The following is a 15,208-nucleotide window of genomic DNA, read 5'->3' as shown; positions in this document are numbered from 1 at the left end:
CAATGAGCTGGCTCTCGGTGTCTGGGTTTTGATAAATGCGATGCACAATTCTAATTTCTATTTACGTATATAAGGTGGGACATCACAGAGAGAAGGTGAGGAGTGTTCACTGTGTCTTGCCACAAGGCTTCAAAAGGGATAAGTGGCCTAGCTATTTACACTCTGATATAGTGTCTACTATATAGGAATATTGACCAACAGTCACTGCTGCTGCAGAAAATTCCTTTAGCTGACCATTGAGTTGCCTGTCAGGAGTATCAGGCAGCTTAACGACCAACTGAAGTAGCAGGTACAAACGGGTGACAATGCTGCTGCGATTCAGCTGCTTAGCGTTTTCAGCTTGCAAAAAGAAGTCTTACTGGCAGGATCTCATGGAAAGAAACTTTAAAATTTCAGATTCTAAACATTATTTGCTTAAAGCTAAAAAATGTCATTTACATGCAGTATATTCTTCAATACCTACAAACGGCATACATACAGGGGTGCAGTTGCAACCTGACCCGATGCTCTAGGTGGCCCATGCGGTTTCCCTATGCATCTGGATGGGGGGGGGCTGGGGGGGCATATAGAGGAACCAATACCCTCCATTTTCCTCTTGCAGCCTTTCAGTGGCTGTAGAAGGAAAACAGAGGGGATCTGTTCCTGTATATGCTGCCCTGCCACCCCTCCTATCCACCTTCTGCTGTTATTGGGCCCTTGTGTGATCCCCTTGCCCCCCTCATCCCCAGCAGTGCAGTGGGGACTGGGCTGGTAAATGTGTCATTACTGGCCTCTTCTTTGTCTTAATGTATAGAGACTGACTCTGTTCATTCATAACTGACATAAACTGTGTTTGCTATGCTTTAGTGTGTGCATGAATGGAAAGCTCTGTACTGAACTCTCAAAGGTGAAACATCAGAGGTCTGTTTGGAACCCTAATATTTCACCAAAGCCCCCCAACAGAGCTCCTAAAAAATTGTAAATAACAATAGAAAATAAAATGAAAACAAATCACAAAAATAAAAGCTGACACCAGTGGCGGAACTACCAGGGTCGCAAAGGTAAAATTTGCTACCAGGTCCTGGAGTTCAACCACTGTGGGGGGGTGGGGGGCAAGATGGCAGGAAGGGGGCCCACTCCAGAACACATGAAAGGGTCTTGCTGTGGGCCCCGTGACTGGAGTAAAGTGTCCCAGGATCAGTGGGAACGGCCCCGGCTGGGGGTCAGGAGGGCTCTTTATGGTTTCTTGCACCGGGGCTTGAAGGTTCTAGTTATGCCTCTGCCTACAAAGGATATAAATCTAGTTTGTGTGCAGCAAATGTCCTTACAACCCCAGGTATTACTTTGTAAAAATATCTGTGATATAATCTCTGTGCTTCACATAGAATGTGGAGAGAGCAGAGCTGTGGAAGGGACCCAGCAAGTCCACCAGTTACAGACTGCCTCATACAAGACCAGTCTCTCTGCACCAGGAGAGAGAGCAGTAGTAACTGGTCTTTATTACAAAGAGCTCCTGCAAAGGAGGCCACTTTTTATGCTGGATTAGCACACTGGTCTAGAAGAAATACAAAAAGCACACACAGATTCTAGTAAATATATACGTTGTTCTTGTATTTAGGCAGTGTTTGCTAATCCTACAGTTCAACTTTAGAAAAATTGTATACCGTAAGAACTAATGCAAAACATACTGAAAATTAGATTTTGAGTTTACCTTCACTCGAAGGGTCAGTTTTTCAGGCGGACCTGTTTGGACAGTTCATCCACCCCTATGAATCGGCGGTTGTAAACTGACTTGTGTCCATTTACATGCGCTTACATCCGGTCCGCTAAAATAAAAAAGAGGAAGGGGATCCATCCTCCTTCGTGGATTGGAGGGCAGTCAGGTGTAAACGGATAGTGGAATCAATTTACCCCCGGCTGCTCATAAAACAGCAGGCTCAGTCCGTGTGCACTATGTAAACTGAGAAGACATGGACCTGTCATTAGCACGATCTGGTGCCATCTTTCTGCTGATCTCAATGGTGTCTGCTACATGTGAAAGGGGCCTAAGTCTAACCTGTTGCTTGCCCTGCATGGACAAACACACGTTCACGTTTTAACAATAGCCCCTGAAATTGAAACCTAAACTAAAGGTATGGAGGCTGCTATGCTGGATTCTTCTAAAAATGCTAGCTGCCAGGCTGTTATGCTGTTTTTATTGCTTCTGTACTTTCTGAGTTACTGATGCAGAAAAAGTATTTTTTCTGAATTTCTTGATTTGCATGCTTGTTCAAAGTCAGGGATTAATACAGTGTTGAAGTCATAGACAGCCAGGCAACTAACGAGAGAAGGTGGTCAGAATGACGGTCTCTGACGATACAGGATTCTTTTAAAGTAAAACACCTATAGACCTTTTGTATGGTCAGGATATAGTTAAAGCGAAACTAAAGGTTCACTTTATAAAAAGAAAATAAAAAACATGTCTATACTTACCTGCTCTGTGCAGTAGTGCAGAGCAGCCTGGATCCTCCTCTTATCGGGTACCCTGCTGGCGCTCCTGGCTCCTTCTTCCTAGCAATTAGCTTGCCATTGCTCTGCATCCCTCTAGACATCCCTCTTCCCCCTGGCAGTACTAGCATCGTTGGTTCAAATCCCAACCACGGCACCACCTGCCTGGAGTTTGCATGTTCTTCTTGTGCCTACGTGGGTTTTTTCTAGGTACTCCGACTACATGCTGGTAGGTTAATTGGCTCCTGTCTAAATTGTCCCTAGTATGTGTATGTATGAATGTGAGTTAGGGACCTTAGATTGTACGCCCCTTGAGGGTTAGGGACTGATGCAAATGTACAATATGTATGTAAAGCGCTGTGTAAATTGATGGCGCTATATACAGGTGAAACTCGAAAAATTAGAATATTGTGCAAAAGTTCATTTATTTCAGTAATGCAACCTAAAAAGTGAAACTAATATATGAGATAGACTCATTACATGCAAAGCAAGATAGTTCAAGCCGTGATTTGTCATAATTGTGATGATTATGGCTTACAGCTCATGAAAACCCCAAATCCACAATCTCAGAAAATGAGAATATTGTGAAAAGGTGCAATATTCTCGGCTCAAAGTGTCCCACTCTAATCAGCTAATTAAGCCATAACACCTGCAAAGAGTTCCTGAGCCTTTAAATGGTCTCTCAGTCTGGTTCAGTAGGAATCACAATCATGGGAAAGACTGCTGACCAGACAGTTGTGCAGAAAACCATCATTGACACCCTCCATAAGGAGGGAAAGCCTGCTGCACACAGGTTTTTTACCTTTTGCATAGAATACATGAAGGTAAAAACACCTTGAGCCTTACAACCACTTTAAATCATGGGGGATTTGCTGACTGAATCAAGATAATCGGCACTTAATCTGTCAGAAATATGGATGGGGATTGCTTTATGAATCATGTAATCTTGTCTAAACTGATTTCTAGCTGAATTAAGATTCTGTACTGGTTATTTAACTTTTCTTCCTGTTTCATTCGTATTTTCACAGCTGCACACGTTTTGGGTTGATGCTGAGAATTATTCCGATGTAACAAGGCCCTGGTACTCGTCACACACTCCTTTCCCTCTGAGATATTACCTGCCTGGGAAGATGTCCAGAGAGGCTTTGAACAGGATCCTGGTGACCAAAGGGCAGCCTCCTCTGTACAGTCTCAATGAAGTAGAAGCTCAGGTAGCAATGGTGCCGATTGTGTGTATAGAAAAGATCAGCTTTAGGCAAATAATTGTAAATGTGAAAATTGTAATGTGCTAAAGTCAGAACATCCGTTCTGTTTACTTTATATCAAAGTTACAAATACAAAACTTCAAAAAAGTAGCTCTACTTTTGTGTCAGTATTCACTCCCGGGATGTCAGGCTCAAACAGCCCATGCTCCTGCACATCTCCAAAATATGCAGTTTGATAAGAGAGCTGGAATCTGTCCACAATCCCTAAAAATGCTTTATTCATCAAAAAAATCAAGTGATCTAGAGTATGGGACTTTCTAAATAAAGAGTTTACTGACCTTCAGAATGTGAGGGGCTGGACTATGGCCAGCGTGAGTAGAAATGCCCTGGTGTCAGTTGAAATAAACAGTGCCCCATCATTGGTATTAGAGTGAGGAATATTGCTGCATTGTTGCTGTCAGGTGAAGGAATAGTGCCCCATCATTAGTGTCGGGGATGAATGTTGGTATTAGTGGCAGGAATTAAGCCTCATTGTTGGGTCACAGTGGGAGAAATAATGCCCCAAGGGCTGGATAAAGGCAAGCAAAAGGCCACATCTGGCCTCTGGGCCGCAGTTTGGAGACCACTGGTCTAGAGCATCAACGATCACAGCGCAGTTCTAATGCATTTCAGCTGAAGCCTTAATAATCAAAACCAAAAATGTAATATATTGCAACTTGCCAATCTTTAGATGTGGTGGCTGCATTTGTTTCCATTTTTTAGGCTTCTTTGCCCTCTGTTTTTACCTGGTGATCTGACCTGTAACACACCTCCTGTATTAGTGTGTCCCTGCTCTGGATGAAGGAGCACAGGGGCCACATTTGGACAGCAGCATTGCCAGTTTGGGGAGAGGGGACTATTGGATGAAATCACAAATTACAATACACTGAGGAATTGAAGCCAAATTCCAGCTCACACTTTATAAGCTGTTACAGTAACAGGTTTTTTTTTCCTTTTGGGATAACTGTTTTACCTAAATACAAGCTCATCATTGTAAACACCCCTGTCAGTGGTATATGGTTTATCTCATCCCTGTAACTGATACTTCTAAAAGAAAGCTTGTTCTTTTGAAATATAACCGACATACTGGTTGGATCACCAGATGAAAATAGAAGAAAGTCTAAAAAAAAAGAAAACTATGTATGGATTGGTAAGCTGCAATATAACTGACTGAAGTTGCCAATTTATTTACTGTGTTGTGAGGTGCAGTATCATAGGTTAGTACGGCATATACTGTTTCCAGGAAAACGTTTTCTGATAAGCATTAGCCCGGTCGTCATGGTCAACTGACCGAAAGAGACAAAAGGACATTGTGCAGGACTGTGACCTGGAATAAGAAAACAGGTGCTGCAAAAGTGACTGCAGAGCTCAATCTCCGTCTTCATGGGACTGAGATTGAGCTCTGCAGTCACTTTTGCAGCACCTGTTTTCTTATTCTGGGTCACAGTCCTGCGCAATGTCCTTTTGTCTCTTGGTCAGTTGACCATGATGACCGGGCTAATGCTTATCAGAGGACGTTTTCCCGGAAACTGTATATGCCATCATAACCTTTAATACTGTACCTCGCGACACAGCGAATAAATTGGCAACGTCTTTCAGAGCGGTACCAATTAAGCGGACACCAACAGTTTGCCCTTTATGTGGCTAAGTAAGCCCTGACGTGACTCCTTAATAGCAGCTCACGCAGTGAATTATGAAAGTGAGGCTTCCCACCTGTTAGGTGTCTCATCACACAGCAGAAGCAAGAGTGTTACATCACTTTCGTGTTTAATGCGTAAAATGTCACTCTAACAGCTGCAAATCATGTAGTATTTCCATTTTCTGTCTAACACCTGTACTTTAATATAAGAAGGATAATCTTGTTGGACATTCTATTTTTCCTAATATTTTCCTCATCCTTCAAGGTAGACTGTATAAAGGCCTCAGTCGCAATTTTCCCCAAATTGTTTACATTGACATTTCATTAAAGTGTACTTAACCGTTTCCATACCGGGCACTTTTACCCCCTTCCTGCCCAGGCCATTTTTCAGGTTTCAGCGCTCTCACAATTTGAATGACAATTGCGCGGTCATACAACATTGTACCCAAACTAAAATTTTATTATTTTCTTCACACAACTAGAGCTTTCTTTTGGTGGCATTTAATCATCGCTGGGTTTTTATTTTTTGCTAAATTAACAAAAAAAAGGCCAAAAATGTTGAAAAAAAAAAAAACACGTTTTTCTTTGTTTCTGTTATAAACGTTTGCAAATAAATAATTGTTCTTCATAAATTTTGGCCAAAATGTATTCTGCTACATGTGTTTGGTGAAAATAACCCAAATTAGGATGTATTATTTAGTTTGTAGGAAAGTTATAGAGGTCACAAACTATGGTATAGATCTGAATATTGATCAATCCTGAAGTACTGGCAGCCAATCTAATTTTTTGAGGTCCAAGAATGTCAACAGTACAGATATCCCCCAAATATGCAAAGTAGACAGTCTGACGTACTTCATAAGAGGCATGGCGAGTTTTTTGAAGTTGTATTTTTTTTTTGTCATAATTTTTCGGAAAATGAAAAAATTAAAATTATTTTCACTATTTTTTTTTTTTCATACTGTCACCAGTGCAGTACAGCATCATCATATAACTGGCATGGCGGTGATCAGGGACACTGACTGGTGATAGTATAAGAAAAAAAAATACTTTTTTTTTAATTTTTTTTTATTTTTTATTACTTTTTTTTTTTTTTTTTTTTTAACGATTTTTTTTTTCATATTTCACTATGACCAAAGTAGTACAATGTTACCATAGTAACATTTTACTACTTTGGGGAAGTGATCAGTATATTTTTTTTTTGTTTACACAATTTGCTTATAGCAAAGAATTACTTTGCTATAAGCAAGCATTTACCTGAATGACATCGATTCATTCAGGGGTTTTTTTTTGTGCTTAGCTGTGATTTGGCCACAGCTAATCACATGACACAGCTGTGATTAGCCCAGCTCGTGCATGTGATCGCTGTGACCAATCACAGCTACACACTAGTATACAATGGATGGCATGAATGAAGCCATCCATTGTATACAACTGTCTTGTGATTGGTCACAGCAGGTCACATGGTATCGGCAATGGGGCCGGTACTCAGATCTGTCATCAGCTGTGTCCGAGGTACACGGCCGGTGACAGATCGTGGCACTGCAGGCGCGCAAACTGCGCATGCCTGGGAGGACGCCATATGGCGTCCACCCGGAACGCTAATGGATTTTGCCGGCCGCCATTTGTAGATTCCGTACAGCAAGCAGATATTCTGACAGGTCTTCAGGAGACCTGCATGGCATCAGCAATCTACTGATCGCTAGTGCAATGCTTTCCAGGGTTCTTTGGACAAAAATAATAAATGCACATTTTTTTTACCTGCAAAAAAATGCACATTTTATTATTTTTGTTCAGAAGGTGAACTTATCCTTTTAAGTGTACCCAAAGTATTTTTTTTAAATTTTTCATTTGGTAGTTTGGACAGCTCAGATTTTTTTCCACTTTTGACAGTAGCTACTCTTTTATGTAGATTAGTCATATAAAATGCAGCTGATTCATTTTTAATTCTGAGCAGTAATACTACAAAATACAGAAAAGTCCAAGAGAGGATTTTATTTGAATAAAGAGCTGTATATCTGGATAATGTCATAATGTGACTCATTGATACAGTATCCAGGTTTTTCCAAAATTTTCCTGACTTGTTTTTCTTTTGAAATGACTGGGCTTCAATGGAAGAACATTCAACAAAAAAACATTCTCGAGAGAGATCACCAGTTTTGCAATAGTCATATCTTGGGATTTTGTGCTCAGAACATTTTCTGTTTTTATAGGTTTACAAAGATGCCAAGGAATGTCTAAATCTCCTCTCCAGCAGACTGGGAGCATCGCGCTTCTTTTTTGGAGAAATGTAAGTTACAGAAAGGAAATTGAGAACCCACAAGTTTCAGCGGATGGCTTCAGAGTAAAACATTTTTCGTTATTGCTTAGATACCTGACTGATTTGGATAAAAATACTGATCACAAGTTGGGTAAATTGCTGTGTGTCAAGATTGAAAAGTGACCTTCTCTGAAGTTAGGATTTAGGAATTTTCATTCTTCACTGATGGCTTTTTTCATTATGTAAGTTTTTGCAAATATACAGTATATCTGCATATATAAAACATGCAGTACATCTCTGGAATACATGCACATTTCTCATGTTGTATTGCTCGAAAGGCCCTCCAAGTACAGAAAAATATCTGCTAGAAATGCACTAATCTCACTATTGTGAGCTGATCACACCCAGGTTTTTTGGACTGAATGATATTGTCCTTTGCTAAATTACTCAAATCCTCCCACTATCCTATTCTCCACAACAGAAGGACTAATTGCTGTGTAGCTCAAAGATAAGAACTAGAAGGGCTAATAGGTTTCTTGAGATAACACAGGAATTGTGCACAGGACCCAGGATCACTCTGTATTTCTGACTTGATCAGCGGGTATTTTTGCACTTATCAAACAGATATAACTAAATGTGTTGGTGTTTTTAGAAGACCATGGAGCAAAGAAGAGAAGTTCATTGTTGGGGTTCACATACACTGTCCATGTGGCTGGCACCTGTGTTGTATTCTTTTTTTTTCTTTTTTTTTGTCTGAAGGAGACTTGGTCATACACTAGTAAATTTTCAAACAATTAGTCATAGGAAAATTCTGATTAGTACATTTGATGACATTACAGGTACTTCAAAAAACGTTTGATATTTTTGATTTGGTGTGCATTAGATTTAGGGTGAATGAACTTGACTGTTTGGCAATCCAATGGACGTGTCTGGGTTTGGCAGTTGCCAGGAGAATGGTACTTGCCTGACTGCATTGTGCCAAGTGTAAGGTTTGGTGGAGGGGGGTTATGGTATGGGGTTGTTTTTCAGGGCTTGGGCTTGGCCCCTTAGTTCTAGTGAAGGGAACTCTTAAGGCGTCGGCATATCCAGACATTTTGTACAATTTCATGCTCCCAACTTTGTGGGAACAGTTTGGGGATGGCCCCTTCCTGTTCCAACACGACTGCGCAGCTGAGCACAAAGCAAGGTCCATAAAGACATGGAGGAGCGAGTTTGGGGTGGAGGAACTTGACTGACCTGCACAGAGTCCTGACCTCAACCCCATAGAACACCTTTGGGATGAATTAGAGCGGAGACTGTGAGCCAGGCCTTCTCGTCCGACATCAGTACCTGACCTCACAAATGCGCTTCTGGAAGAACGGTCAAACATTCCCAGAGACACACTCCTAAACCTTGTGGACAGCCTTCACAGAAGAGTTGAAGCTGTTGTAGCTGCAAAGGATGGGCCAACTCCGTATTGAACCCTACGGACGAAGGCTGGGATGGCAATATAGTGTATGTGAACAGGCACCATAGGAAGCAATGTTATTTCACATGTCATGCAGATTGGATGTAGTTCAAACCACATCCAATCTGCATATATGTGAACCATAAAGAAAGTAAAAATAAATAAACTTACAGTTGTACACAGGGTGGATTTGATTTAAATCAAACTGATTTAAATCACGATTTAAATCACTAGTCAGTAAGGCTTGATTTAAATCATAGTTTTTTACATAGACTAATTCTTGCTGGTATAACTTTAATATGCAAGTAGATGAAGATTTTTAGAATAACAACTTTTCATATTAGTTTTTTTATCCCCAGTTTAATAGGTTAATCATTCATATTTGGACAACTTTTCTGTTGTACTTAGGAAGGAGAAAAATAATCATTACCTTAATAATAATTTAAATAGATTTATTCAACTGAAACAATAACATTCCAGCATATGTTATTTGCCTAAACAAACATCCATGTTTGTTAACTAATTTGGCTAAACAAAATATATATATTTTAAGAAACTTAGACTGTCAGCCCCTTCCTCCTCACACTTAGTTTCACTTTCTTCTTGTGCAGATCTATTCCACTCCAAACAATCAGAAAAATATTGTTTCTATTCTATTCACTGAACTTCTTGAAACTTAGCACTGAAGGGGTTGATTCTGTATTCATAGGTTTGTAGAAGTTAGGATTAAGGTCTTTTTCTTAACTCTGTTCATGTTATAACATTTTTGCTGTGAAGAAGAGGCATGAGATCTCCGCTGAGTCAAATTCAGTTTTGAGAACTGCAAAAGTAAACCAAGCATCTGTGATAATATCTTGTAGGCAGAGAAACTGCCCAATAATCTTACAAAAACCTCTGGAAGAGCATGACATTGTGAATGGATTCATGGAATTTATTTACCAAAACAATTAAACATATACAGCCTTATTCTAGATAATTAAAAAACTAATCTTTATTTCATGATGGAATAACCTTTGGATGGTAATATATTTTCCTCAAAAAGCATTTTATTCAAAAAAATCCGATTTTAAATAAAAAAAATCCGATTTAAATAAAAAAAATCTGATTTTTTTTTTTTTTTTATCCACCCTGGTTGTACACTATACCAGATGCTGATTCTGGGCCAGCCTCTGTGCCTTACTGCCTGGAGGTACCTGCTATAGAATGTACATTTACTACGTTTTGTTGTGTCATAACTGAATTTCAAGCAAATGTTACAGCAGTGACTTCAAATATATGTCTAATTGCAGACCAACATCTTTGGATGCTTTTGTCTTTGGTTTCCTGGCTCCTCTCTATAAAGCTCACCTTCGCAAAGTCCAGCTGCAAGAACATTTAAAGCAGCTTCCAAACTTGTGTGAATTTTGTGATCGTATCCTTGGTGCCTATTTCACAGAGAATGCTGAAGGTATGTACATTTCATTTGTAGCATGGACGGTAAAGCTATAGGTACATATTGGTGGATGGTAACCACACCGGTAACAATCAACTGATTTTCTAATGCATGACAGGGCAAAGAGCAGTGCCAACTCAACCAGACAAAACTGGATATCATTTTTTCACTAACCTTTGCCCCCTCAGATACACAGCACTAATTTTGCTTGGTAAATGTGTTACTGCACACCAGCACTGCAGTTGGCACTGTTAATGTGTATCTAAATCCAAAACCAAAAATGTAATACGTATATTGTAGCTTACCTGTTCTTAGATGAGGTGGCTGCTATAGAAGCCTGAGAAAAAAAAATACTTTTTCACCTGGTAACACACTTTCTGGCCTTTTATGTACTTGTGGGGTAGCCATGGTTGTCACACAGACTGCACTTTAAACATGTCTGTTATTCTTCTCTATTACATTGAAGGGTTGATGGAAATGGTGGTTTGCACATGAAAAATGAGCGTGTGCTTTTGTTTTTTAGCTTACAAAATATGGTAGGCAACACTGCATTCCTGGCAAGATGAACTAGTATTTTCTGTACTTGCTGAAAGCATTCTTAGCCTGAAAAGGAAAAACAAATGCAGTCACCACATGTAAGGGCTGATAAGCTGCAGCATTTAAGGGGGGACTAAGTGTGTGTGTCTATATGTATGTGTGTGTGTGTATATGTGTATATATATATATATATATATATATATATATATATATATATATATATATATATATATGTGTGTGTGTGTGTGTGTGTGTATGTATATGTATATATATATATATATATATATATATATATATATATATATATATATATATATATATATATATATATATATATATATATATACAGTCAGGTCCATAAATATTGGGACATCGACACAATTCTAAAATTTTTGGCTCTATACACCACCACAATGGATTTGAAATGAAATGAACAAGATGTGCTTTAACTGCAGACTGTCAGCTTTAATTTGAGAGTATTTACATCCAAATCAGGTGAACGGTGTAGGAATTTCAACAGTTTGCATATGTGCCTCCCACTTGTTAAGGGACCAAAAGTAATGGGACAATTGGCTTCTCAGCTGTTCCATGGCCAGGTGTGTGTTATTCCCTCATTATCCCAATTACAATGAGCAGATAAAAGGTCCAGAGTTCATTTCAAGTGCGCTATTTGCATTTGGAATCTGTTGCTGTCAACTCTCAAGATGAGATCCAAAGAGCTGTCACTATCAGTGAAGCCATCATTAGGCTGCAAAAACAAAACAAACCCATCAGAGAGATAGTAAAAACATTAGGAGTGGCCAAAACAACTGTTTGGAACATTCTTAAAAAGAAGGAACGCACCGGTGAGCTCAGCAACACCAAAAGACCTGGAAGACCACGGAAAACAACTGTGGTGGATGACCGAAGAATTCTTTCCCTGGTGAAGAAAACACCCTTCACAACAGTTGGCCAGATCAAGAACACTCTCCAGGAGGTAGGTGTATGTGTGTCAGTCAACAATCAAGAGAAGACTTCACCAGGGTGAATACAGAGGGTTCACCACAAGATGGAAACCATTGGTGAGTCTCAAAAACAGGAAGGCCAGATTAGAGTTTGCCAAACGACATCTAAAAAAGCCTCCACAGTTCTGGAACAACATCCTATGGACAGATGAGACCAAGATCAACTTGTACCAGAGTGATGGGAAGAGAAGAGTATGGAGAAGGAAAGGAACTGCTCTTGATCCTAAGCATACCACCTCATCAGTGAAGCATGGTGGTGGTAGTGTCATGGCGTGGGCATGTATGGCTGCCAATGGAACTGGTTCTCTTGTATTTATTGATGATGTGACTGCTGACAAAAGCAGCAGGATGAATTCTGAAGTGTTTCGGGCAATATTATCTGCTCATATTCAGCCAAATGCTTCAGAACTCATTGGATGCCGCTTCACAGTGCAGATGGACAATGACCCAAAGCATACTGCAAAAGCAGCTAAAGAGTTTTTTAAGGGAAAGAAGTGGAATGTTATGCAATGGCCAAGTCAATCACCTGACCTGAATCCAATTGAGCATGCATTTCACTTGCTGAACACAAAACTGAAGGGAAAATGCCCCAAGAACAAACAGGAACTGAAGACCGTTGCAGTAGAGGCCTGGCAGAGCATCACCAGGGATGAAACCCAGCGTCTGGTGATGTCTATGTGTTCCAGACTTCAGGCTGTAATTGACTGCAAAGGATTTGCAACCAAGTATTAAAAAGTGAAAGTTTGATTTATGATTATTATTCTGTCCCATTACTTTTGGTCCCTTAACAAGTGGGAGGCACATATGCAAACTGTTGTAATTCCTACACCGTTCACCTGATTTGGATGTAAATACCCTCAAATTAAAGCTGACAGTCTGCAGTTACAGCACATCTTGTTCATTTCATTTCAAATCCATTGTGGTGGTGTATAGAGCCAAAAATTTTAGAATTGTGTCGATGTCCCAATATTTATGGACCTGACTGTATATATATATTAATATATATGTTTGCTTTATTATTTACATGGCTTGTACAATATTTTTGTTAAATTGTTTGTATTAAAGTTATATTAAAGTTCATTAAAAATTGTCATGTTTACCTTTTGTCTAGTTTTGCACAGAGCAGCCCTTAGCCTTCTCTTCTCAGATCCCCCACCAGCGCTCCTCGCCCCTCCCTCCTGCCAAGTTCCCCCAGAGCAAACCACTTTCTATAGGGCCAACCAAGCAGGCTTGCTCCTGAGCCACTGCTCTGCACGTCCATTCACACACAGAGCAGCAGTCAGCCCTGCCCCCCTCCCTCTCCTCACTAGTTGTGATTAACAGCAGCAGGAGCCAATGACTTGCGCTGCTGGCTCAGCCAATGAGGAGGTAGAGTTTGTGTGTGAGGCTCTCGTACACATCGATAGATTGGGGCTGAGGTAAGTATTAGGGGGGCTGGGGGGACTGCTGCACACAGGTTTTGTATCTTCATTCATAGAATGCATGAAGGTAAAATACCTTGAGTCTTTACAACCACTTTAAAGCTGAATATCTACACTTCAATAGCATCTTGATTGCTTTATTTCAACTTCCTTGAAAGGGCGTAGAGTAACAGTTGTGAAAATTTTGTCACTTTTCACTTTATAAACCAAACTATAGGCTCTCAACTGTGTATTTAGCGGTTTGTCTGGAGTTCAGCTTTAAGGGCTCTGTTCTGTGTGCAACGAGGATCAGAGGAGCTCTCCAGGCAGGGGCGGGCTGACCATTCAGGCTCTCGGGCACTGCCCGGGGTCAGTAGGGGGCCCCATGAGATGCCCTTGGTACGTTTCATAAGCTTTTTTGGGTGTGGTTTGAGTGTGGGTGAGGCTTCATTATTTCCTATTGCCCGGGGTCCCCATGAGTTGTCAGTCCGTCCCTGGCTCCAGGCATACAGTAAAGGGATATACTTGTAGTGTACGTAGCTATATTATTTAAAGAAGAATTCCAGGTGTAGATCTTTTATTTTATACATAGTCACAGTGGTCCAGGAGGTTGGGCTTTGGGCACAGGCGCTGTTCAGAGAAAGCTTTGCATTTTCTGAATGGACAAGATGGAGAGGTGGTTTTCTTCGGAAAATGCAAAGCTTTCTCTGGATGGCCACCATGCCGTGTGGCCAACCTCCTTTGTTCACCATGCAGCAAGGGAGCCTCTTGGAGCTAGACCTGGAATCAAGTGGATGTCATTGGAGTAGTGGTGCCTACAGTGATTTTCAGCTTCTAGGGCATGCATGTCCAAAGTCCGGCCCGCGGGCCATTTATGGCCCGAGGGTCGGTTTAATACGGCCCTCCATGTCAGTGTGTCTTATGGAGCGAATATGGAGCGGCCGGTCCGGTATTTCCACCGCGGCCGTGTCAGAATACCAGGCCGGCCGCTCAGCTCTGCAGCGGGACCTTACCTGTTCCTCTATCCAGCGGCGCGCTGTCTTCCCGGCTTCTGTAGTGTGGGCGCTGGGCATGACAGCCGGGTGCCAAGTGCGCATGCGCAAGAAGCGGTGCTTTTTGTGAATGGTAAGGCGGTACCTGGGACACATGACAGATCCCAGAAGCCGCCGGACCAATCACAAAGCGCAAGTGCTTCTCGCTCATGCGCACTGGGCACCCGGCTGTCATGCCGAGCGCCATTACAGAAGCCGGGAAGACAGCGCGCGGCTGGATCGAGGAACAGGTAAGATCAAAGAACAACTGCGGAAGTAAGAGCGGGTACCTGTCAAATTCAGGTACCCGCTCCCCACCTCCCCAAAGGTCAGCAGTCATCTGTGCTGTCCGCAGTCTCTGGTCATCCCTGTGCTGTCCGCAGTCTCTGGTCATCCCTGTGCTGTCCGCAGTCTCTGGTCATCCCTGTGCTGTCCGCAGTCTCTGGTCATCCCTGTGCTGTCCGCAGTCTCTGGTCATCCCTGTGCTGTCCGCAGTCTCTGGTCATCCCCTGTACTGTGTCCGCAGTCTCTGGTCATCTCCTGTACTGTGTCTGCAGTCCATTAGTTCAGAATTTTTTTTTTTCCTGTTTTCTGCCTCTAAAACCTAGGTGCGTCTTATGGTCAGGTGCGTCTTATACGGCGAAAAATACGGTAACTTGGCATAAAATAATTTATTTGCATTTAATTGTAATGGTTCAAAGAATGTTTGGAAAAATGTTCGGCCCTCCACCATGTTCACTTCATCCAATCT

At 41.3% G+C, this 15,208-nt stretch overlaps 1 protein-coding gene across 1 annotated transcript in view; it reads left to right on the top strand.

Moving 5' to 3' along the window:
* The window catches only part of MTX3 (metaxin 3), a 61,639-nt gene that overhangs the window by 26,200 nt on the left and 20,231 nt on the right, over positions 1 to 15,208 (top strand). Inside the window, exons 5-7 of the mRNA XM_089658375.1 lie at positions 3,495 to 3,677; positions 7,560 to 7,636; positions 10,343 to 10,500. Of these exons, the coding sequence (XP_089514501.1) occupies positions 3,495 to 3,677; positions 7,560 to 7,636; positions 10,343 to 10,500 (418 nt within the window). The remainder of the gene's footprint in view (positions 1 to 3,494; positions 3,678 to 7,559; positions 7,637 to 10,342; positions 10,501 to 15,208) is intronic.

Source organism: Staurois parvus, unplaced genomic scaffold, assembly GCF_062004578.1.
Source record: "Staurois parvus isolate SC_StPar_1 unplaced genomic scaffold, SC_StPar_1.0 ptg001065l, whole genome shotgun sequence".
Lineage (NCBI taxonomy): Eukaryota > Metazoa > Chordata > Amphibia > Anura > Ranidae > Staurois > Staurois parvus.
The sequence above is the reverse complement of the archived record's forward strand: the minus strand, read 5'-3'. Positions and strand labels throughout refer to the sequence as shown.